The sequence below is a fragment of the Coturnix japonica genome, chromosome Z (genome assembly GCF_054131305.1).
Source record: "Coturnix japonica strain WE chromosome Z, WE-NBRP24, whole genome shotgun sequence".
Lineage (NCBI taxonomy): Eukaryota > Metazoa > Chordata > Aves > Galliformes > Phasianidae > Coturnix > Coturnix japonica.
In genome coordinates this window covers 3,203,337-3,228,214 of record NC_140702.1, presented here as the reverse complement: position 1 = coordinate 3,228,214, position 24,878 = coordinate 3,203,337, and the positions used below count along the sequence as shown (strand labels likewise).

The 24,878-nt window shown below is 47.5% G+C and overlaps 2 protein-coding genes across 5 annotated transcripts; both read right to left on the bottom strand.

Moving 5' to 3' along the window:
• Positions 1–223: 223 nt before the first annotated feature.
• LOC146753511 (uncharacterized) lies at positions 224–13,580 on the bottom strand. 4 transcript variants are annotated; one of them, XM_085530577.1, is made up of 23 exons: positions 13,491–13,580; positions 12,607–12,854; positions 11,716–11,977; positions 8,854–9,008; positions 7,165–7,271; positions 6,028–6,100; positions 5,780–5,900; positions 5,515–5,594; positions 5,184–5,309; positions 4,834–4,913; positions 4,455–4,566; positions 4,055–4,144; positions 3,701–3,805; positions 3,365–3,517; positions 3,056–3,207; positions 2,641–2,788; positions 2,338–2,475; positions 2,042–2,218; positions 1,630–1,785; positions 1,377–1,478; positions 1,157–1,259; positions 859–918; positions 224–592 (listed from the first exon to the last, which is right to left on the bottom strand). In XM_085530577.1, exons 7-23 carry the CDS (start codon positions 5,880–5,882, stop codon positions 444–446), a joined length of 2,034 nt encoding a protein of 677 aa, XP_085386703.1. In that variant the 5' UTR covers positions 5,883–5,900; positions 6,028–6,100; positions 7,165–7,271; positions 8,854–9,008; positions 11,716–11,977; positions 12,607–12,854; positions 13,491–13,580; the 3' UTR covers positions 224–443. The 4 variants fall into 4 exon arrangements, with proteins under 4 accessions (XP_085386703.1, XP_085386704.1, XP_085386705.1 ...); XM_085530578.1 differs by lacking the exon at positions 8,854–9,008; XM_085530579.1 differs by lacking the exons at positions 11,716–11,977; positions 12,607–12,854; positions 13,491–13,580 and having other exon boundaries at positions 8,854–9,705.
• On the bottom strand, positions 13,491–24,226 carry LOC146753510 (obscurin-like). The gene is made up of 10 exons (XM_085530581.1): positions 23,833–24,226; positions 23,325–23,610; positions 21,593–21,859; positions 21,157–21,269; positions 20,282–20,435; positions 18,409–18,570; positions 17,680–17,784; positions 16,503–16,772; positions 14,405–14,671; positions 13,491–13,760 (listed from the first exon to the last, which is right to left on the bottom strand). Exons 3-10 carry the CDS (start codon positions 21,849–21,851, stop codon positions 13,588–13,590), a joined length of 1,503 nt encoding a protein of 500 aa, XP_085386707.1. The 5' UTR covers positions 21,852–21,859; positions 23,325–23,610; positions 23,833–24,226; the 3' UTR covers positions 13,491–13,587.
• Between the last annotated feature and the right edge of the window lie 652 nt (positions 24,227–24,878).

Sequence of the window (24,878 nt, the reverse complement as noted above, 5' to 3'; positions counted from 1 at the left end):
CACACACCAGCATCCAGGACTCGTGCAAAAAAAGAAGAAAAAGAAAAAGAAATTGCTAGATGGTGTTTCTCAGAAACACAGAAGCACAAGTCAACAAGAAGATAGCTGCAATTATTCTTGAAAACAATGTCCTTTGTTATCTTGATGTGGCCAGTGTTGAGCGAAGCAAACAAAGTCAGCCCAATTTTCTTACATTCAGATTAATCTGCAAGGCACAAAGTAATAAAGGAATGATTTTTATTAATAAACTGAGTGTTAGCAGCTGTCAGAAGAATGAATGTGTCACACACAGAGGTGAACTCCCACAGCAAAACTAGATGTAACATTTCCTATCCGTGTTTCATCCTCACAGGAAAAGCCTTTCTTCGCAAGATCTTCTGGAAGAGAGATGGTAAGAGACATGAAAACTGAAGGATCCAACGTTAATGAACAAGAATTATCCCTCAGAAGGCTATGCAGGACCAGCGGAAAAGTGCTGGGAGCCTTCTCCGTGCTGGTGCCGCCTTCTGCCTTTGGTGTCTCAGCTTCTGGATGGTCTCAGATGCCACAGAACGGACTGTCAGATGGGGGTCATCTTCCAAAGGCTGAAGGGCTGCAACAGAAGGAAACAGAGCAGAGATGGGACCCCCAGTCTACAGAGAGCCACCAGCTTCCCCTCTGGGCCTTGCCAGCCCCACTCCTTGCTTTTCCTGGCCAGGAGGAGTACGGGAGACTGACGGGTCAGTGGAAGACACTGCTCAGGACTGCCATGAATGATCCTCTGCCCCTGCAGCATTTCCTTGCAGCAGGGCAAAGCACAGCTGCATGCTGCCCAGCTCTGCCCCCAGCCCCAACACACACAGCACTGCCCTCACTCACCACTGCAGAGTTCATTCAGCATCTTCTCACTCTGCTCCCTGGCGTGCTTCCCAATCAGCCCTAGGGAAAGAGCTCTGTCAGACACCCACTCCCCAACATGCTGCCAGAAGCTCAGACCCCAACCCCGCCAGCCCAGCTGCTTCCCCTTCCATGCTGCAGGCAGGGACGGCACCTGAGGGGGGACCTGAGCAAGGCACCCACTGTGGCTACCGGCATGGGCAGGCTGTACCTGGGGGCTTCAGGGCTGTGCCTTCCTGCCAGGGCAGGGCCCAAAGAGGGACGCAGGGGTTGGGCTCACCAATGAATCTGACAGCCTCGCATCGCAAGGAGGCCTGAGAATCCTCCAGGTATGGCAGGCTCTGCTGCAGGTGGCCTTCCACTCCCTTTCTGTCCTGCTGCAGCTGAAGAAGAGAACAAGAGCATGGGGCTTGCAGAGCAGCCACAGCTGCTGCTGCAACCCCTCCTCCAGCATCCCCTTTCCCCCAGCAAAAAGGTGGGGGCTGTGAGATTGTCCTCACCAAACACTTCATGATCCCCACTGTGTTCTTCTGCCGGACCTGCTGCTTGAGCTCCTTCCACTTCAGGAACTTTGCACAGGACACAAGGGCTTCCCCAGATGCCTGCAGAACAACAGATGCAGGGACATGGCACCACACACACAGACACACTTCCCAGTGACTGAATGCTTGTTCAACTTGCTCTCAATTGCACATCACTGCTCAGCTGTCAGCACACCACTGCCTGCACAGTGCTCAGCTCTGAAATTCGTACCTGTGCTACGCTCGGGGTCTCGTCACTCATGTGAAAGAGCAGAGGGAGCAGGGCCCTGCGCACGGTCTTCTTCATGCTTCCCTTCTGAGACCACAGCACAGCGTCCATCACATCCCTGAAGAGGCGGATGGAACCTTCTCGCACTTCAGATGACGCCTGAGGGAGAACAGGAGGACGTCAGACCTCAGTAGCACACTCTCACTGCCCATGGTGAGCATGAGTGTAGGCTGAGCCCCAGCACAGGGGCCTGACATCACCAAGAACAACCAAGCTGCACTAGCAGGGACACGGCCAGCAGTGCTACAGAGCCCACAGGACATCTCATTCCTGAGAGCCCAGAGAAGGAAAGAAAGGAGAAGACGCTCCTGTCAAGCACCCACCCGCAGAGCTCAGCCTCCCACAACAGACTTACGTGATTAAAAAGAGGCAGGATCTTCTCAGCCAGCTCCAGAGCAAACGGACTGGCGTGCCTCTTCCCCAGATGGTGCATTGCATTCCTGAAGATATTCAGCACCTTCACAGTAATGGCTGTGTTGGCAAACAGCAGGTTCTCCATGACGCCTGGAAGCAGGGCCCGGATTTCAATTGCCTGTACAAAACACACAATTTCCTTTCCATCAGGAGGACAGATGCCAAGGGACAGTGTTGCCTATTGCCCCAGCGCCAGGCTGTCAACATGAGGCCTTCGTTTGACAAGGTCCTGCTCACCATCTCAGGTCTATCCGACAGCAGCACGAGACGTCTGAGCACCAGCCAGAGCACTGGCAGGCTTTCCACATTCAGAAGCTTCTGGAGCAGTGCTGGCTTACACAGCTCCTTCAACAGCTCTTCAGTGGGAGGCATCGCCTGAAACCAACACAGCAGTGAGAGGCAGGCAGAGGCAGCAGGACATCCTGCACCCTGCAGCTCCTGGCTGCTTTGGCAGCTCAAGGCAGGGCACTAGGGAGACACAGCCCAGCCTGAGCTACCAGTGCTCTGTAGGAGAGCACAGTGCATTGTCCAGTAACTCACAGTCAAGCGAAGGAGGCCCAACTCCTCTGTGCTGATGCTCAATATCTCACACAGCTGTTGGTCCTGTAGAACACTGCTGAGCTCATCCCAGATCCGCTTGGATGCTTCCAGCAGGGTCAGCACACTCTTCAGTATGTCCAGGGTAGTGCTATAAACAGAGAGCAATGCTGTGTCAGCAGGGCTGCCTTAGCCACAGCACCACGGCTCAGGCAGGAGCCTGATGGGGGACTCTGGGCTGCCATGGTTGGTATTGGCTGCTGCAGCCCTGAGCTGCCCACCAGCACTGGAAAGCACAGTGGGATGGAGGGCCTGCTCCTCGGGATGTCCTGCAGCTTTCCTTGGCTCTGGCACCCAGACCATTTCTGAGCCCTGCTCTTCACATGGAACAAACGTGTGGGGCTGTCTGGGCTGATACCTGTCATTCTGTGGGAGGTCGGTCAACACACTCCTCAGCACATCCCTGGGAAACTGGAAGGTCAGCACATCGAGCACTGAGAGCAGGATCTGCTGGACTGATGTGCTCTGGATCTTCAGGTTGGCGTGGATGAATCCCAGAATCTCTGGCACCTGTTGTGAGAACACAGGGAGACTGCTGCTGCCACTGGACTGCAGCCATTTGCCTCCCAGGCTGTGTTATTACTGCCCTTCCCACAGCTCTTTGCTGCCTTCAAATGGCTTCAGTTCCCAAGAGCTGTGGCAGGCAGGGTCGCCTCACTCTGCTTACATCCATCAGCCAGGTGCCAGGGTTTCTCCGAAGCACATCCAGCATAGTCTCAGCCCACTTCTTCTCATCAAAACCATAGTCCCCAATGATCTTCTCCAGGGTTACAAGGGCAATGTCTGTCCTCTGAGAAGGGGCAAGATTTTTTCCAAGGGGCTGCAGTAAGAAGGAAAAAAGGAGGGAAGGCATGTTAAACAGAATGAGAGAATAGCATCTGGAGCAGGATGAGCACAGGCCAAAGGAAGGATAAAGACCCTCCCTTCATGTCAAAAGCATTCTGAGGGTTCACACCTGAGCCGCAGCTTTTCTCACAGGTACACAATTTTCATGTCTCCTTACCTGCTGCCAGAAACTGCTGGTCATGAAGCCACTAAGCTTCCAGATGCGCCCCAAAGCCCTCTCACACACAGCCTGTGTCTTGGAGATGCTGAAAGGCAGCAGCACCTGTGAGGAGAGGAGCTGCTGGTTAGCCTGGGAGCTGCTGATGCCCACTGCAGGAGAAGCAGGTCTGCTGAGCTCCTGGCTGGAATCACAGCATCCATCCAGGCTTCCCCTGAGCTTAAGCCAAGCCCATCATGGGGCTACTGCCGCCAGGGTCCCTTGCCGGCTCCAGCTGCTGCCAGTGCCGTTTCCATGGAGTGGGATAAACTACTAGAAGGGAGCTCTGGGGGCAGAACTTCACAATAGACAGACCTCCAAGATTCCCTGCAGCCGACTCTTGACAGTGGCAATGGGACAGACATCTAGTACAGTCTGCAGCATGTCGTCCATAGCTTCCAGGGTCTGTAAAGAGAACAGTGGGTTGTGGAAGTCTTTCAGGGTTCCCTTTCATACCAAGGAGACTGCTGTGAACCGCTCTGGCTGCCAAGGAAGGATACCCACAGATCTGTGCACAGGGGCACCCTGCAAGGCTGCTGCACTCAGAGCAGGCTACAACACAGGCTGTTTGCCAAGCCTAAGGCAAGAGTGAGAGGGGTGAGGGCAAGCAAGGCTGCCAATTCATCCCACAAACATCTTGATAGATCTCTGGACACAAGTAATGCAAGCGGCAGCCCAGAGGCATGGGGTCAACAGTAGATTGCCCAGTACATACCTGACTGTAGAGGGAAATGTTCAAGGCCCTGGCTGGAGGAAGATAGAAGACGATGCTGCAGCACACCTTGAAGAGATGGAGTATTTCTTCCTCCGTAACTGCATTCACAGTGCTGCAATTAGAGAGACACTGATGCTAGGAGAGGTGCCTGGGTGCTGAGGCAGGGGTGGAACAGGTCCTCCCCTGGGCAAGGCTCCCTGAGAGGGATGGGGAGCCCTGCCAGGAGGTGCCTCCTCCCCCACGGGGCTGCTCTGGGTCAGAGGACAGTCCTGATGTCACCAGCTTTGGGGCGAGGGCCAAGACTTAGCGGGGAGCTGCGTCAGGGCCACCAGGATGGTGCCCGGTGTTGTGCTGGCAAAAGCAGAGGCTGGGCAGGTACCTCAAGGCAGCAATGGTGTTCATGCAGCAGTATCTCAGGCCGGTGCTCAGCTGCTCCATGGGCTCCTCACACAACAGAACCTGCAAAGCACAATCAGGATGGCACCTGGCAGCTGCCAGCACCCAGCAACAGCAAACCTGCCACCGGCCGCTAGGGCCTGAGTCGCCCCAGTGGCCCTTGACAAACACTGGCACACTGGTGCTGCTGTCCACCTCCACTGCTGAGCTCTCAGCAGCACCTGGAGTCCCATCTGGGGCACTTGGGTGTCTGTGCATCATTTGCCTGCCTCCCTCTCCCCCTGTCCTGTCCTTCTCACAGGGTGCAGCTACCTGGGTGCCATGTCCCCTCACCTCAATCTTCTTGCACTGATTTTTCAGCAAGCAGAAGATATCATGGCTCAGTGTGAGGCCCTCCTGTCCAGCGGTGCTGCACAGTATGCAAATGCTGTTGAGGAACCGCAGCTTCTGCACCAGATCCTGGCAAGCACACAGAGACCGAGGAGAGTGAGTGGGGACAACCATGGCCAGGGGGACCAGGCGTTGCGGGGTGTGGAGCAGCACAGGACAGCTGCAGGACAGCAGCAGCTCTGCCCAGCCATCAGCCCTCCTGCAGCCTGAAGGCAGAGCCAGAGGGACCGTCTGGAGATGCAGGTATAGCCACGATGGAGATGGCTGCTCTTACCATTTCCTTGCTGATGCTGTTGGCTTGGATGAAATCCGCTGCCTCCTGTTCCACATCAGATAGAGGCAGCAATTCAGCATCTGAGCAAGGAGAGAGAGCAGTGCTATAGAGGGGCCAAAGGCAGGCAGGAGCAGAAGGAGCTCTGCCCTCTCCGGCCCTGGGCTCGCTCCCATGGCAAAGTCTGCCCGTGACAAGGGGTCCTGGTGTGGAGCAGGGGGCACTCGCTGCCCCAGCCCTGCCCACCCCGCTTTAGACCCTCACTCACCAGCATGCAGAGGGATGAACTCGGTCACTTGGTAGGGCTCCGCTGGAGATCTTCTGTCCTGGGGAGCCCCACTCTCCTCCCCGGCCATGCACGCGACGTCCATCACAGCAGCTGTGACGTGCTGGAACAGAACGGAAACACATTTCTGTTTTCTCTATTCACACAGCACAGTATGGGTACAATTCGTCAGAACTACCCTCGCATACCCTGCAGCAAAACGATGTGCGGGGACAAAATGTGGCACGTACCTGGCAATGAGATCACCTCAAGCTATCTGCAGCAGTTCCTTGTCGCTTTGCTGAGATGGAATGAGAGCAAAAGCTGCACCAAGGCAGTGGGCGGAGGGTGAGGAGAGGAGAGAGAAAGAGCAGGTCAGTGAGCAGGGCTAAGACAGTCATGGAATAAAACAAACAGCACAACCGTCCCATCCACTTGCTGCAAGACATGCTGAGTCTCAGGCTACGTGATGCCTGTCCGCCCAGCAACTTTACAATGCTTCCACTACTGAGCAAAGACAATGGAAGAAGCACGGGACAGGTGCCAACTTTACTGATACCCCCTTTGGAGCGTGTGTACCAGGGGAAAATTACGTCTGATGGTCAAGAGGAAGCAATACGGTGCTGTGAGCTCAAACAGCCAGCAGTTCTCAACACCTCACTGCCCACCCATCCATCCCACACCAGCTCAGCTTACCTACAAGCTGCTGCGCACGATGGTGTGAAGAAAAAAACACTAAAGGGACTAACTAAAGGCACTAACTAACTAACGGAACTAACTAACTAAAGTCACTAACTAACTAATGTCACTAACTAACTAAAGTCACTAACTAACAAACAAACAGAACTAACTAACAAACAGAACTAACTAACAAACAGAACTAACTAACTAACAGCACTAAAGGCACACGAACAACAAGACAACCAACCACTCCGACCACTAGCTCACCCACAAAGGAACACAGAACGCACCGCTCCTCCCCTCATTCCGGCCGCTTATGACATCACCAACGGCCAACAGCCTGGTCCACCATGACCCCCCACAAGGCGGGGAGCCAAGACCACGTGGTCACATCTGATTCCAACACGGCACCACAACATTCCAGGACTCAGTGTGGGCTTGGAATTCTATCCTGGTGTGGCAGCGCAATGGGAGGTGTTAGGGCACAGCTGAAGAGCTGACAGACAACGGACGTTTCCAAAGGAGGGTGCCAGATTAACTCTCAGCATTCTCTTGCGGGGCTCTTAGGAATGCTTCAAACCCATTTTCACTGCCTAGCTCATTTCTAGAAAGTCCAGTTGAGAAATGCTCACTTTGTCTGGGGAACGCCTCTATGCATCATGAATGAAAAATAAAATAAAATGGGCACGCGACCCTATGAAACTTACCTCTCTGCTCTTGCTGTCAGCCAGACACCTCAGATGAGCATGACGTGTCCCTGCTCCTGAATGAAGATCCACCCAAGTCTGTGTTCCTCTCTGCTCCATCTCTGGGTCTAAAAGAAACACAGACAGAGATGATTACAAGATCCTTTGTGCAGACGAAAGACAAGGGTGCACACGAATTCTGTTTAGAAAGAAATACTACAGTCCCAATGGACTGCTGTGGTAGTACTTGAATCCTCATTTGGGGCTGGAGCTCAACAGGTCAACACATCAGAAATAACACAAAGTGCATCTGGAAGACGTGTCCCAAAGCCCAGAAAATCCAACACGGGAGGGGGCTGGACAGCGGACCACAAGTGTCCATTTCCATTGCAGCACCCTGTAGAGAACAGCACCAATCAGCAGGCGTGACTCAATTCATTCACAAGCTGCACAATGACTCTGTTCCTTACATGATAAAGAAACACACAGGCCTGCAGGACCTTCCTCCACAAACCCCATTTGCAGGCCTTGCTCCGTGAGGATTGCCACCTGCCCTCCTGAGCAAAAACAAGCACTAAGAACGAGAGCAAAGCACACTGGATTCGCCCTGGCCTGGCCCAAGCCCCAGTCCTACCAGACAGACCCTGGGATGAAAACTACTCCACAAACACCAGATGGACACCAGCAAACAAGAAGTTGATCAGATCCAACCCCAAGCAAGCACCAAGCCTCCCCAGGAAGCTCTTTGCCATCTGCTTTGTCATCACTTTTCCTTTTCCTTTTCCTTTCCCTTTCCCTTTCCGTTTTCCCTTCCCTTCCCTTTCCTCCACACCTCAATCCCAAAGTTGTTTCCACACCTGCCAGCACGTGTTACCTCCCACCTTCTCATCTCACAGTGCTTCAAGAGCACCAAATTTGCTTCCGGGGCCCTCCTTCAACTCACTCTGCTAACACTCATGATTCAAATTACACAGAAATCCTAGCAGAAGTTCTCAGTGAGAACTGCACCTAACATTCCTCCTTCTACAAGCAAACAGGCCCAACACGTGGTCATAACAATGCCTGCATAAAGGAAGCAGAGATGGCACGGCAGGGCAGACGTACTCGGTGTGCACGTCTGAAGCCATTTGAGAACCTAGTCGCTCTTGCTGCATGACCCCTGACTTCTGTTAAAAGCTGAACGGTCCCCAGAGCACCTGTTTCCATCAGCTGCCACCATCCAAAGCAGCCAGCCTTCTTGCAGTCACCTGGCCCAAACATCCCTTTTGCTCTACACTTGATTCCAGCAAGAGATGGGAGCTCAGCACGCACACCATCCTTCCAACACCCCATCCCAGCAGCAAGGGATCACAGCGCTGGCACAGCTGAAACAAAAAGGGTGTGCGAGTTTCCTGTTAGCCCTCAGTGTAAACAAATTTACCACTGAGCAACACCGTGAGCCCCCACTCACCTCAGCACAGGTCAACCTGCAACCCCAGCCATCCCCTATCCATGTGCACACGCACACCCGTGTGCCACCCTGCCTGCTTTGCACACCCCCATGCACGCACCCCATTGTGTGCCCTCCATTCCATTCACAGACATGTGCAAACCATTCCTGGTTACACGTACATGCCTACATCTTCCACAAACACCCCTTTGTGTGCACCTGTGTGCAACCCAACTCCTCAGCACACGCACACGTTTGTGCCACCATATCCACGCACTCACCACGTGCCCTCCAGCATCACTGCTGCCTCCTCTGGTACTGGACCCGCAGATGCTTCAGAGCTCATTAGCATGGACTTCCTTCCTCCCCTCAGCAGCTGCTCCTGCACTCACCTTCATTCCTACTCAGATACCAGCCGCTTCCAGCACCAGCTGACCTGCAAGACACAGAAAGGAAAGGTGGGAGTCATGCAAACGCACACCTCAAGGCTGCGTCACCACCACGTATGGCAGCCTCGGGAAGTCAGCTGCAACTACAGCCTTTGTCAGAATGGAAACAGGCACCGGCAATTAAGTGTGACCTCTGAACTCATTGACACCATCAGAAATAGGCAATGAAATTGCTCATTTTTCTGCAGGTGGTTACTTCCATATTCTTTCGCTTTTGGGAAATGATGGACATGGTATTGATGGACTCCAGCAAAATGACATCTACTTCATTGTAGGTGGCACAGGTGGGTGAGTGACACAAAAGATCTGTCCTTGGTTCCCAGCCCCTTTACTGGTTATCTCGGTGGCTTGCAGCAACTGGAACTTTCCCCCTTTTGGAAGTGTTCACCTTGGTGGCTGTTTTGCATTGTAATTCTTTCACTTGTGCCTGATGTAGATGATTCCACGGTGGTACCAGATGATGGAGACCAGGATTCCCACGATCGCCAATTGAGAAAGCTAAACAACCTGAGTTCCTCCCGACCCATATCATCGAAAATCTCAACCATAAAAAAGAGACGTCCTTGTATTCAAGCAAATGACTATGACTACTAATAAGACCATGCGTGTTGTTTTGTTGTATTTCCTGTGTAATCATGGGGAGGATATGAAGAAGTGGTGTAATTCATCCACTTCTGCACTTCAGGCACAAGTGAAATAGAGTGGCCCTGACCCCAGCCAGGGCAGGGAAAGGGACAATAGAGTATACTGGACTGTGCGGATTAGGTGGCCTGGCACATCACAATCACAGAAATATAAAGCCTTGTGGACACTGCTGCACAATGCACCTTAATGCCCTCAAGTCACCAAGGGACACAACCAATAGATATCCATGGAGTGACTGGGGGTTCCCAAGAATTGACTATGTTGGAGGCCAAAATAAGCCTCACTGGTAAAAACTGGCAAAAATACCCTATTGTGACTGGTCCAGAGGCTCCATGTATTTTGGGTATCGATTACCTTAGGATGGGGATATTTTAAGGATCCCAAGGGGTATCAATGGGTCTTTGGGATAGATCCTGTTTACACAAACGGTGTTAAGCAGCTGTCAGCTTTACCTGGTCTGTCAGATGATTCTTCTGCTGTGGGGTTGCTCCAGGTAAAAGACCAAGTGGTACCAATTGCCACCAAAGTGGTTCACAGATGGCAGTACTGCACCAATAGGGACTCATTGCTCCCCATTCACAAGCTATGGCCAATTAGAGAATCAGGGAATGATTAGCAAAACTCACTCACCTTTTAACAGCCCCATATGGCCAGTGCGTAAAGCCAGTGAAGAATGGAGGCTGACACTGGATTACCGTGGCCTGAATGAAGTCACACCTCCACTGAGTGCTGCTGTACCAGATATGATAGAACTCCAGTATGAACTGGAGTCAAAAGAAGCTAGGTGGTATGCCACCATTGACATTGCTAATGCCTAATTTTCCATCCCATTGGCTGCAAAATGTAGGCCACAGTTTGCTTTTACCTGGAGAGCTGTTCAGTATACCTAGAACCGTTTACCTCAAGGGTGGAAGCGCAGCCCAACCATTTCCATTGGTTGATCCAAGCTGTCTTGGAACAGGGTAATGTTCCTGAACACTTGCAGTATATTGATGATATTGTCGTGTGGAGCCATACAGCAGCAGAGGTTCTCAAGAAAGTAAAACAGGTAATCCAAATTCTTTTGCAAGCTGGTTTTGCCATTAAGCGCAGCAAGGTGAAGGGGCCTGCCCAGGAAATCCAGTTCTTAGGTGTAAAACGGCAAGATGGGCATCGACACATCCCAGCAGATGTGATTGACAAAATCACTGCTATGTCTCCACCCACCAACAAGACAGAGACCCAATCTTTTCTGGGAGTAGTGGGCTTTTGGAGAATGCATGTCCCAAACTACAGCCACATAGTGAGCCCCCTCTATCAGGTAACACGGAAGAAGAATAATTTCTCATGGGGTCCTGAGCAGCAGCAGGCTTTTGAGCAGATAAAACAAGAGATAGCCCGTACCGTGGCCTTGGGGCCAGTACGGATGGGACAGGATGTAAAGAACATGCTCTACACTGCTGCTGGAGAGAAAGGTCCCACTTGGAGTTTGTGGCAAAGAGCCTCAGGAGAGACCCAAGGCCGACCCCTGGGATTTTGGAGTCGAGCATATAAAGGGTCTGAGGAGCGCTACACTCCAACTGAGAAGGAGATCTTAGCCGTGTATGAGGGGGTTCGGGCTGCTTCTGAAGTAGTTGGGACAGAGGTTCAGCTCCTTCTAGTACCTCGTTTGCCTGCAGCCCCCCCTGTCACGGACACAGGTAGATTTTTGTTTAAACCGTGACAACTACCCAGAATGCAGCATCAGGGAATTTTTGCCTAGAACTTTAGAGAACTATTTTTAACTCAGAAAGGTCAGAGATAGAAAGTTCACACTGATTTCTGGGTCACCAGCCTCACCGTACATCAGCATTTTTGGTTTTTAAATGATACATAAACTTCTCAATGGCACTGCTCTAGCTGGTAGTTCTTTCCCTTTCCATGCAGCTCGCTCTGTGCATGGCTCGTGAACCGCTATTCAGGCCAGACAGCTGCAGCCCCAAAGACCTGCCATAAATGTACAAATTCTACCAGGATAATGTCTTGGTAGTGGAGAAACAGGATGCGCAGTCACATGGCTCTCACACATACCTTGTACAACCAGCTTGGCTCTGGACTGGGCATCACCAATGTCACAGGTGTACACGTCACTGTCACTTTTCTCCAGATTTCTTATGGTCAGCTGCAGGTCTCGTCCTTTCTGTGCCATCTCGTATTTCCTGCCAGGCCTGAGCTCAGCAATGCCTTTCCTCCATATGACAGAGGATGAGCCTTTCTCGCTCTGACATGTAAAAACTGCAGTTCCACGTTCTTCAATTTGCAGATCTGAAAGTTCCTTAATAATTAGCATTTTCTGGAAGGAAAAAAGGGGAATGAGGGTGTAGGACAAAGGGATTTGTTACCACAACAAGTCCCAAGCATACAGAGGTGTCCTGAATCTCCTTTGCCCTCACTTCTAGAACATCACATAGAGATGAAAAGAGTCTAAGAAGACCACAGAGTCCACCCATTTACATAGGCTTGATCATTCCAGAAGATATCTGGAAAGTTTCATACCATTATACATGCGCTGGTAGGATCTCATCTGATCAACTGCATATAGTTTTGATTACACATATTCAATACAGACTAATTCAGATTGCCATCTTTTCTTGGCTCAATTAGACCCAAGATCATAGATTCATAGAATGATCACAGAATCATAGAGTGACCTGGGTTGAAAAGGACCTCAAAGATCATCTAGTTTCAAACCCCCTGCCAAGGGGCCACCAACCACCAGACCAGGCTGCCCAGATCCACATCACACTGGAGAATCATTCAGTTTCCAGATTATTTTAAGGAAAAGATTTTAATCCATCATATTTTCTGAAAACTAAGAATTGATCCCGCTCAAGGAAACAGAAGAGAAAAACACCACCCACAGGCTGCAGATATTTACCTCGACTTCTCTACATGCTATCCCCAGTGTGCTTTTCAACTCACCTTGCACAGTGACCCTGGCTTTTGTTTCAGAGTCCTCTGTCTCACAGGTGTACTCCCAGCTATCCTTGGCAGTAGAGTCATGGATGATCAGAATGGCCCCAGTTCCCTCCTGCTGCAAGTCGTACTTCTGGCTATTTCTGATTGCTTTGCCATCCTTGTACCACATCATGTTCACATCAGGTTTCGACAGCTCACAGCTGCTACTGCTGTCTTATCCTCCAGCTGTTTTGTTACCTCAGTAGGTTTTTCTGAAAGAAAACATGCTTTTTGAGTAACATACACTTAGGGTAGGATGCCTCTCTCAAAATACACGCATCTACATGCTGGAGATAAGTTAGAGAGGCACTTGCAACAGAGGCCATCCTACAGCCAGCAGTAATCTGCAAAGTACAGACAATAGAATTCCAGGCACCATTAATTCTCTCTTAAATCTACCCCATTGAGGATGATGAACCATGTCTGAAAACTGCCTCTTCCTTCTCTCCACTGATCACCCTGGGAGCCTCAGATGATGCTCTCAGATGCACATGTTCTAGATAGGAATTTGTTGTACAGCTAGATGATGTGAAGGCCATCCCTTCAGCTTATACTTAGAGGATATTTGCTCCCACCGTTCCCTCAACAGATCATTCCTGAATTACTGGTAATGGAACAAGGTGTAGTGAGATGCCCATTTCCAACACTACCCCAGTGTTTTGGGTAGTTCTCACATTTGTGTAAAATGGTTCCTCCTCTTACTTATTTTTAAGAGAAATTCTCAGTGCTTCAAGGTTCAAGTAGAAGGTTGCTATTCACTTTAACCATATTATGAGTTAGCTCTCACGACAATCTTATCAGAAGACAGCTGAAGGAATCAGACCTAAGAATCTCTCCCATCTCATTACCTTTCACAGACAGAGAGGCTTTGGAGGTTAGACCACGGGCAGTAAAATCGACTTCCCCAGCGTCAGTAGGAGTCACACTTTTGATAAGGAGAGTCTCTTACCAACCCACGTTAAAAGCTTTAAATCGCCCACCACTTTCCACTCTGCTTCCATTCAGTGTCCACATGAACTCATCAATGCTTTCATGGGACAGAATGCATTCAAAAGTGCAATCTTCTCCCTCCGGGATTTCAGTGTTTTTCAGCCATTTGGTAATGCCAATATTCAGCTCTGGAAGATAAGAGATGGGTTAGTATGAGGTTTATATGGAGAAAAGGCATTTGTGATTGATGTGAGTAGCAGTACTGGTGTTTTAACTCAGGATTTGCAGATCATGGCTGCGTTCCTCACTGATGTATTCTCTAAGACATTCTCCACTCAGAATTACCAGAAAGCTATAAAAAAAAAGAGACGTGAATCTCTTGGCTTTGCTCTGGAAGAACTACAAGGCGAGCAGCTCAGTCCATGGAGCACAATGAAGATTCAATGAGCTACAGAGGGAAAAACCTAACAGAGAGGACAACTCTAGGATGCTGCGTGAGAAAAAGGGTTTTGCCTATGACAAGAAATTAAATGTTTCTATTAGCTCATTTGTTACCATCCTACCCCTACTGGTGTTCAAACCATTTCTCCATTTTAGGGATGTTTAGAAAGGAAACATTTCCAGGACATTCTTGATGTGTTTGGTGATTTTCATGGCAAAAGGAGATACATTTACATCAAAAGCAATGGGAATTCTGCAGACATCACTGTGCTAAATTGCAGAAATACAGTTCTATTGTAGAAACTATTAAAGCTCATCGGGGAATAGGTGTAAGACATAGTGACCACACTGAATGTGCTTTCAGCACTCCTTTACTTTCCACAGTACTTACCCTGAACGCCGACCTTTGACTTGGCAACATCTGTGCCAATATCACGGGTATAGAATCCTGCATCTGACTTCTCGAGGTCATGGATAAGGGGACATAGGGTCTTCCCAGACTGTACCAGCTCATACTTGTTGCCAGAAGTGAGCACAACACCGTCCTTTTTCCACATTGGTTTGACCTTCTCTTTAGAGACTTCGCATTCCAATTTAGTCGCACCCCGCTCCTCATAAAAAACATCATTCAAACACTTCATGAAGACAGCAGGCTTCTCTGCAATTAAACAGGCAAAACAGAACAACGTGATACAAAAGTTGAGACATTTCCAGTTGCTTTCAGATTTTTAAAGAGGGATCAATAAATCTTTACCAGTACTGACGACACCAATGTAGAACCTAAAGCGGTTTCATGTCTGTTGACTGAATATGCTTTATGGAATTCTGAACTAATCAGTAAGAGAATACAGGGAACAGGAGGGACAGCCTGCATTGCCATGGGTGGGACTGATAGCATATGAAGTAATTGGGATGCAGCTCTTCTAAAGCTGGAGAGCTGGCATCGCCCTCACATGGAGCAGAGCTCATACAGCAGAGCTCAGTATTAAGAGGATAAGCTGCTAAACACTTTTGATTTTCCTGTTTTATTGACTCCCTTTATCTATCTTCTATTTCACACATCAGGTGTTTATACTGGGAAAAAAAACATCCACCAAATGCAAAAGAAAGGAGAAAGAGGAAAAACTTCAAACTCTGAGTGCATAGAGTAAAAGAGCTTAATTGCTGGGGAGAGCAGATTAGAATCAAAGTATCCTTAGAATTGGAACAGACCCTTAAAGGCCATCTAGCCCAGCTCCCCTGCAATAAACAGGGACATTCACAGCTAGATTGGGTTGCTCACAGCCTGGTCATTAGTCATTCCAGAGGCAAAACACACACTCTGAATGATCTCTCCCTGCAGTCATAAATCCTTGGAGACAACAGAACTGACACTGCATGTTACTGAAGCAGTAAAAGAAATTGCTCTTGTAACTCTCCTTGTGTTAAGTAAAATGATGATAAAAAGCAATGGAATGCTTTGGCAGGACACCAAAACCATCCTCCTTCGTTGATATCTGCTGCAATGGAACCTTCCACTGGAAGAAAGCCCCTGATGATTTGTCACCCCAGAGAGGTGAGCTTTAGAAGCAGGATTGCTGCACAATGGAATGAACTGGAGCTCCTTAGCATCTCTTACATCCAGGAGGGCTGTGATCAGACCCACCTATCACCTTCAGGCACGCGCTTTCTGACACCTTGTCTGACTTCACTGTCACTGTGCCAGCATCCTCAGGCTTAACCTGCTTCATTGTCAGTGTGCAGCAATTGCCAACATTCTTGATGTCATTGTAATTGTTGGTGTAAAGGAGGTTGCCATTCAGGAACCATTCAGAAGAAAGGATGAGGACAATTGGAAGAAGAGGAAAGTGTCTTGCGTCTATTCCATTCCAATTAATGTCATGTTCACAATGGTTCTTTGAACCACTCTAAAGATAAAACAAATGATTGTCTATAGGGAATGCCATTGACTACATTTCTATAAAGTAATACTGTATATTATCTACCAAATGCAAGGTCCAGCTCTTGTTCTGTGCTTATTAAATTGCTCCCAGTTGAGGCTTTTATTCAAGTAAGAGTGAGTTGAAAATATAACAAGTACTTTAGGATGTGAATGGAGACTCTTACGCTGGGGACAACAGCAGATAAAAAGCCTGGAAGTTTCTTTCAGATGAAATCAATGACAATGACAAACTGCATCAAATTTAGGTGCTACCAAACTTCAACTTGTCTAGTTCAGAAATACAATTAATTTCACCTGATTTGACTTCTTTGCTATAGCTAAGGACAAAACCTCAGCTCTGTAGATCTGAATAGTAAGCACATTACAAATATACAAGCAGATCTTTTACTGAGATGCAGCTGTCTCATTTAGTGTCCAACGACTTTGAACTGGAAATGGAGCAGACCCTCCAGACACACACACAATATTTCAAAGACCCCAGTGAAGGAAGACTGGACATTAATTAATTCTCCATCTTCATGATGTAAACCAAGCCAGGATATGTTACCTCTGACGAGCAGATTGGCTGTGGATTTGGATTTGCCAATTGAGAACTGAATGGTGCCTGTCATATCAGTGGTGGTTTTCGGTATGGTCAGCCGGTGGATGGTGCCTTCTTGCTGCATAATCAAGTTTCTGCCAGCCTGTAAGACTTCCCCACGTAGATACCACTTGGGAGGTTTCACAGAAGGAATGGATATCTCGCATTCAAATTTGGCTTCTTCAAGCTCAGTCACATCTTCATCACACAGCTCCTTTACTAGACTAATGGATTGCTCTTTAAGAAGGATGGAACAAGAGAAAGCAGAGATTTAGAAGGAATGTAAAAAACCCTTACATTATCACCCTACTTACTCACGTCAGCATTACTGCACATGAACACTACACCTATCAGCTCAAAATGCCTTAAAACATCATTAAACAAAGAATAGAAAGGAATGTTGTTATGAAGTCAGACAGTAAGACTGACAACCTGAAGAGAGCCCAGATCTTCTGATTCCCAGTCCAACATCCAAATCAAACCATGACCTTCCCATCCCGATATCAAACTCCTCACATTACAAGATGGAATAGAGCATCAGTGAAACACGGACATTCATAATTACTTTGATTAAATACAGCAACTTAGCTCGTAAAAACAAGTTTTCACCTAGTAAAGGTCTCTGTAGCTCAAATGTAATGACTCAACTTAGTAGAAATTCATCTTCTAGGATGTTCTTGCCCTTATAATTATAACAGTGGCAAAGCTGGGGACTGAACTCTTGAGCACTGTGCTAACTCAAATGTCTCCCTTTTCTTTATCACACTTAACATCATATATATACCCTAACATTGTATTTTAAAAAAACAAACAAACAAAAAAAAAAAACTGTGCTCTTTTCGAACAGCAAGAGAAAGTGAAGAAGAAGTCAAGCTATATTTTTTATCCCTCAACGTTCAAACACAAATCTGAAGTCTAAAGGTAGAAAATCAACTTCCTAGGAAAATAATCTGTTTTACTTAGCAAAAGTAAATCCCAAAAGACAAGCTGGATATTTTGTGGGCAGAAAGGCAGGTAGGTAGGAGTTTTTATTTCTGTGAAAGGTCCTGGTGGTGTTTAACTTCCTTGACATTCGAGCAAAGGATGTTAGCTGGTTTATAACATAAGGTAATTTAAGCAAAATCGTCATCAGAAGCACAATTACCTTTAACTGTAAGATGGGCACGAGATTCTGCCTTTTCTGATACAGATTTTAATTCTGCTGCATCCTTGACTTGGACACGTGTGTAAGTCAGAGAGCAGGTCTTTCCTGAAGCAGAGAACCACAGAGTCACTAAGGCTGGAAAAGACCAATAAGGTCATCTAGTCCAACTGCCAACTCATTCCTACCAAACTGTGCTCTTGAGAGCAAACCCACAACTACACTTGGCTTCCTTGAGCAAAGAGCTCTGAGGCACATGGCCAGGCTGAGCATCATCCATCTGGTTTCACAGCATCAGTACCTGTTCTCTCATGTCAATTAAACCACCCATTCCCTTACATCCACATCCCCACCAAAGCGGAATCTAAACATGGCTTCTACAAGGACTAAACAAATGCGGCCACCGTCACCTTCAAAGTACCTGATACAGAAGGATCACACTCACTGTCAGACAAAACCTCTTTGGAGAGGTGAACTGACTGCCCTGTTCACCCCCACTTTGGAAAGAACTGCATTCATTTCCTACCTGCTCCTGGCAGTGTGGGATGGTGGGATAGCATCACACTTCCCACACTAAGCTTCCCACCATGTCACTTGTTCCACCCTAACCTCAGTCCCAAAACAAAAGGGGAACTCCCTTCTGAACCCTCTTCACTTCATTTCAGATGTCCTTTCTGCTTCATCTCCAACCCACCACCCACTCAGGAGAAAGATCCCCCTCTTACACCCTACCATCTTGTTGCATTCTGATGTTGTCATCAGCCTTCCGCTTGTTGTCATCTTTGTACCACTGGCTCTGAACCTCATCGTGTGAAATCTCACAGACAAAAGATGCACTCCCATATTCATTCACTTCCACATCTTCCAGTGGTTTAACAATCTTGATATCTCCAGCTGTGAAACAGTAGAGATATATTTGTCAGGGTATTTCCAGAAATGAGTCAAGCATCTTTTCCTTACACATATTTGCATAGAAAATAAGTAGGATTTTGTTTTATTCTAAACCATCATCCATTCCTGCGTCATTTCTGTCTTCAACACAGTAAATGCATTATTGCCCTTGAACTTAAACATAGACTTACTAGCTACAATGGAGCTCCCTGCAAACAGTTTTCATGGAAACCAGAATCTCATTTATTCTAAAACCTTTCAAGCAAAATTAAGGGTAGAAAAACAATAGAATTGAATGAATCTTTAAGGTCATTTAGTTCCAATCCCACTGCTATAGGCAGGGACACCTCCCTCCAGACCAACTCTTCTCCTCAGGGTCAAGGCTTCTCTCAAATCATTCTCCTCTAAGCCTGTACCTGTGCTTGGCATTGCCCTGACCCAGGTGCAGGGCCTTGTACTTGGCCACACTCAAGTTCATGAGGCTGCCAAGGGCCCACCTCTCCAGCCTGTCCAGGTCCCTCTGGGTAGCATCCCTTCCCTCTAGCACATCAACAGCACCGCTCAGCTTGGCGTCATCTGCAAACTTGCTGAGGCTGCATTTGATTCCACTGGCCATGTTGCCTACAAAAATGTTAAAGAACACTGGTAACAACACCACCCTCCACCTGGACACTCAGCTATTGACTGCAACTCTCTGAGTGTGACCATCCAGACAGTTCCCTATCCTGCAACTGGTCCATCCATCAAAACCATTTTTCTCCACTTTGGTGACCAGGATGTCATGCAGGACGGGATCAAATGCTCTGCACAAGTCCAAGTAGATGATGTCAGTTGCTCTCCCATTATCCACTGATGCTGTTACTCCATCATGAAAGGCCACCAAGTTTGTCAGGCATGGCTTGACCTTGATGAAGCCATATTGGTTACCACCAATCACCTCATCTTTATTTTCCAAACTATGCCAAGGAGAACTAGACAGAACTCTACAATGTCGTGTCACTACAAACCTGTCTGAACCATTGGCTTCTCTGCATGCTCATCACTAGTCTCTCCTTAGCTTGTGTGCCCACAATGTATGGGGAATGTCAGCAACAAATCTTACTTAGGGGACATCTTTTCTTCAAAATCCCTTGAACATCACACAATCCCTTTTAACTCTCCAGGTCTGCACTTACTTATGTCAGAATCAGCTCATATTTCTGTGCTACTGTTTCCCTTTCCTTCTGAAGGGCTTGGATACAACTTGGATTAACCTCAGGAGCAGAGTTCCTGCATAAAACAGCCAGTACTGAAACAGCAACCCAACCTGGCTGCAGTCTGAGAGAGAAAATGAGAGTTCACCAAACTCATGGGACAGGACAGATGTTCATGTTCATGCTAACACTGAACCCAAGTGGCCACATGAGGACAGCATCTAGTAGGAAATCAGAAAAAAGCATCCTTTCAGACGTCCCTTTGGAAGGTGGCATCTACCAGGGCACAGCAGACCCGTGTGTTCAGTAACCAGTCTGATACATCAGAGCCCCGTGATGAGCTACAAACTGGGGTTTAACTAGTGCAACACACGGAGGGAAAATCTGTCATAAGCATAAAGAAAAAAAAGAAAGGTATCCAAAATGACTAACCAAGAAATGCCCAAACTGCCCATGAAGCATTTCTTCCTGTGGTACAAAACACCACAAGAGGATTTATTTGCTCTTTCAGTTAAATATACCATGAATCTTTAGGGTAACTGACGTCTTGTCTTCGTCTGCTTTGCACGAGTATGTTCCCTGATCTTCATATTCACACTTGTGAAAAATGAGGCTTCTCTTATTTCCCTGGGAAGAAATGCCCACTTTTTTACTTTGACGCAGCGCCTTCCATTCCTAGAAGGGAAAATACCAAGTCAGATCTCCATTAGTCCTTCCATCTCTGCACTGAGCATAGGCAGCCTTCAGATCTATGCTTAATTCACCCGCTTCCCTAGAATTAATGGAACTGTGCTTACTGGAACATATGCTGAAGCTTAAGCACAGTGCAGTGTTTTCAACATGTAGGAATGGCTATAGAACATGCATAAATTCTGGCTGACCTACGACAGCTTAAAGCACTGTGGAAAACTGTCAACAAGCCCGTTTGGACATCACCTTGAATAAATGACGTTATCCCCAAGTAAGGGAAGGAACAGCTGAGCACCGCGGAGGTACACAAAGTGCCAGAGCAAATTCTCACACTGTCAGGTGCAAAGAAAACTCAGATTTCACCCTAAAACCCAGTTCACAACAAGGCTACAAAATCCTGGCTGAGAATTTCTGTGTTAGAGTTGAAGCTCAGCAATGTACTGTACTCCAACCAACAATATTTTGTGCAGCAAGACCTCAGGAGTTCACAAGAAACACAAAACAAACTTTCATTTCAACTTGATAAATGAACTCAGGACATAATAACAAAGAGTGCTGATCTGGGCAAGCAAAAGAGCATAAAGAAAAGGGAGCAGTGCAAAAGCTATCAAGCAAAAGCTCAGACTCGCATCCCTTGGAAGTGAAATTAAAGGCTCTCATTCATTTCCAGAGAAGTCAGAAAGGAAAATACCATTACATGCCATACCTTGAACCACTTGATGTCCACGTTGGGCCTGGACAGCTCACACTCAAATGTGACCTTGTCCTTCTGAGTGACGCTAATGTCTGCCAATGGTTTGCTGATTTTCACAGGCAGTTCTGAGAAGGAGAAAGAAGGATGTGGATTTAGTTGGGAATGAGGTCTCTAGGGGCATCTGGCATAAGGAATAATGAAAGGCAGTGCCTACTCTCCATGCTTACTAGAACTTGTCATTAACAACAAAAAAACCTATTGTTTTGAGCACATTATCATTACTTGTGCTAGGGACAACAATGTTACAACAATCCTCTTGATATTTCAGGGATACTCTGGTGGCAATGGCCCAGTGCAAAACATTCTTTGCAGCTGGAAGGAAAGCTGGTTCTGCTGTTCAAGTAATCTGGGACAGGAGCAGATAAGCACACCTTGCACCAACCAATACCTGTCACAGTGAGCCTCCCCGATGAATTCATGCCTTCTGCTTTAAAGGAAATGAGTCCTGCATCTTCAAGGCTCAGAGAAGAAAGTGTCAAGGAATGTTTCTTCCCCTGGACACCCATCGTGATATTTGGTGCAGGCTTCAGCCGCACGCCGTCCTTCTGCCAAGTCCCTTCCACATCCTCATGGGACACCTCCACCGAAAAGGTGACAGTTCCCTTCTCAGGGAATTCCAGGGGCTGCAGACCTTTCACCAGCTTCATCTGCCGCACTGAAAGACAACGGGGACAGGTTGGAGATCTCACACAAGCAGCTGAGAAATAGAATCATCAAAGGAATCAGACAAAGGTTTAGGTTGGAAGGGACGTTTGAGAAAAAAAAAGCCACCCAACCAACCTAGTCTTCACTCATCTCACCCTTCCCATCCAGCTGCTGCCTCACAAAAGGGGTAAAATAAAAACTCTCTTGGACTAGCAGAGAGATTTGCAATGAAGTAACTTAAGTAAGGATGGGAGACTGAAGGTGTTGGGGAAGACATCCAGGCTTTAGCTACAGGGCATGCACGCTGAATCACAAAACAAAGGCCAGTCAGAGAAATCAGAGCTTTGTCAGAATTAATGGGGTTGTTTCTACATGCCCACCCTATCTGCCAGTGTAAACCCTTCCAGTGAAAAAAAAGAAAGCTACATATAGGTGGGGAGAAATGTTGGTGAAATTATTTGTGATATTTTTGCTAATAATATGCTCAAAATCCTGGAGCAAGACTTCAAGTTAAGCAACTCAGTCTGTGTAAGTAGACTTACAGAAGGGAACCATAAAGCTTATGGAAGGGAACTGTCAAGCTAATCCACAGCTAAAACAGAGTAGAGACGAATTGCAGGAGCTTGTTTACTTTGCAGAAGTGTGAGCTTTAACCACTGCTGAGCTCCTAGTACAAAAGTCTGAACCAATGCAACAAACCAACCCGTCCATGTTGCACGAAAGAATGTACTGACACCACCAGAACACAAAATTCTATGGCTGAAAATACCCGCAAAAATCATCCAGCCCTTCTCCATTGCTCCAGGACATGCTCAGCTCTTTGTGCCCCAGATATTTCACTAACCTTTCCTGAAACCCACAGTGAAGGCTTCAAAGCCCCTCCAAATGACTTATCCAGTCATCCAACCATTAAAAAGCTTTTTTGTTGTATAACTTGCATCTTTATCATTGCAATTTAGGTCTATTATTTCTGCACAGAGAACAGATTGTTTGCTTCCACTTTCTAAGAGCCTTTTATGTACTCAAAGCCTGCTATCAAGCCTTTCAGTACCTGTTGATGACCTACACAGCAGCAATTGGTGGCAGGGGCTTTGTAGACAAAAATCAGATAGACCTTCAATTCTGTCCTTGTCCATTCCGTAGCAAACATGACAAAAGGATGCAGGAAATAGGACAGAAGTACAGGGCTACAGCTGAGACACCGTTAGCTTACTTGAAAGGAAAGCATCCATAGATAGATGCACTCTTGTGTTTTTATTTTTATTTTTTCTTTTAGCTCTGACTGCTTATAAAGATTATAAAGAGGGTTAGTGGTAAGACTGCCCTCTCTTTCACCTTCTTTCAAGCATTACAATGGTGTCCAAGCCCAGGGCTGTGTCTCCCTGCCCCCATGGCAAGTAGGGCTGGCAGTAGCCACTGTGATCATAGAGAAGACCTGAAACCAAGTTCAAATCACATCCAGTGTCTTTACAGACCTTGCAATCATTCCACTTGCTTTCCATATTGATCTTGGCTTGGCTCTTGTCGTCAGGACTCTCGCAGCAGTAAAAGTCCCTGTCTGCAAAGGAGATGTCCTTAACTATCAAGATATACTTTGTTCCCTCAGCTTTGATCTCTGTTTTTTCACTGGCCTTCAATACAATGCTGTTCCTCATCCACTTGACTTCTGCAGGCTTGGTCAGCTCTACCTCCAGGGTCACTGTGTCTCTCTCTCTTCAACAGTTTTAGGCTCCAGTTTCTTCTTGAATGAGACTGAGGCCTCTGATCAGTGAGAAAAAATAACAGTAAGAACACAGTGAATCCACCAAACAGTTTTTTTAGAAAGAATATAAACAGTGGTTCCAGTCCCAGTGCATTCAGGGGAACCCTATTTAAGGAAGCAAAATTCCATATCGTCACCATAATCAGAGGAAAGGCAACATGTGAAACCCACAAACCACAGCACCAGTGACAGCCTATCAATGGGGCATTACAGCCCCTTACCTCGGACTCTGAGATTGGCTGTGCTTTCTACGCCCTCAGCACTGGCAGAGATTTCAGCTGCATCTTCCAGTGTCAGATCGGTGATGGTGAGGCTGTGGTTGGTGTCCTACTGTGAGATCACGAGTTTCTTACTGGCTTCAATCTTGACGCCATTCCTGAACCAGGGGACCACAGCATCACTAGGAGAAACAGTGCACTTGAACACAGCCTCTTTGCCTTCTTCAGAAGCCACGTGGTTGAGACGCGTAACAAATTTCACCACCCTGTGAGATGATGGAGAAGAAGAAACCACTTAGCAGCACATAAAAGATGTGTCCCTAAGTGTATGAGCTCCTTTAAGTTTGAGCACCTTCAAAGAGCCAACAGAGTCCATGATTTTATTGGAAGCATCAGATTTTATGACTCGCAGTAAGTGATCACCATAACTCACACTCACATCTCCTGCCTGTAGAGGAGATCCTCCTTGCATCTACAAAGATGCAAAGAAGGAATAAAAAAATTCCCATCTCACCAGTTGTTTCCAACTTGAAGGTCACCTTCTGGCCAGCAGCCTCGCAGATGTATTCTCCAGCATCATTCTTCTCCAGCTGCTCCACAACCAGACGCCGTGTTTTGCCCACAGATTCCATTCTGAACTTTCTGGAGGAGGCAAGCAGTCTTCCATCCTTGTACCATTTTACTCCAGTTGGATCCTGTGCTACTTCACAGCTGAGGCAGGCACTTGCTGTCAGGGCAGCACTCACCTCTTTCTGCACCTGCTCCTGGTTTATAAACACAGGTTTTGGCTCTGAAGGAAGAAAAGAAAAAGTATTGACTGAGGGACTGACATGTGAGCATCTTGCAGGTCTTTATATACAGGTTGGAACAGGTTTAGGTTACCACTTGTGCCCAAACTAATAGCCTTCACCAGAGAATATCAGCTCTTCTGTTGAAACTAAGTGTCAAATCTAGGCAAGAAAGAACCTAGGAACTGAAGGAACCAAGAGGGTCCTTGAACACCAGTCCCATGGTTGCAAGTCACTATGCAAACATATTGAACCCAAAAG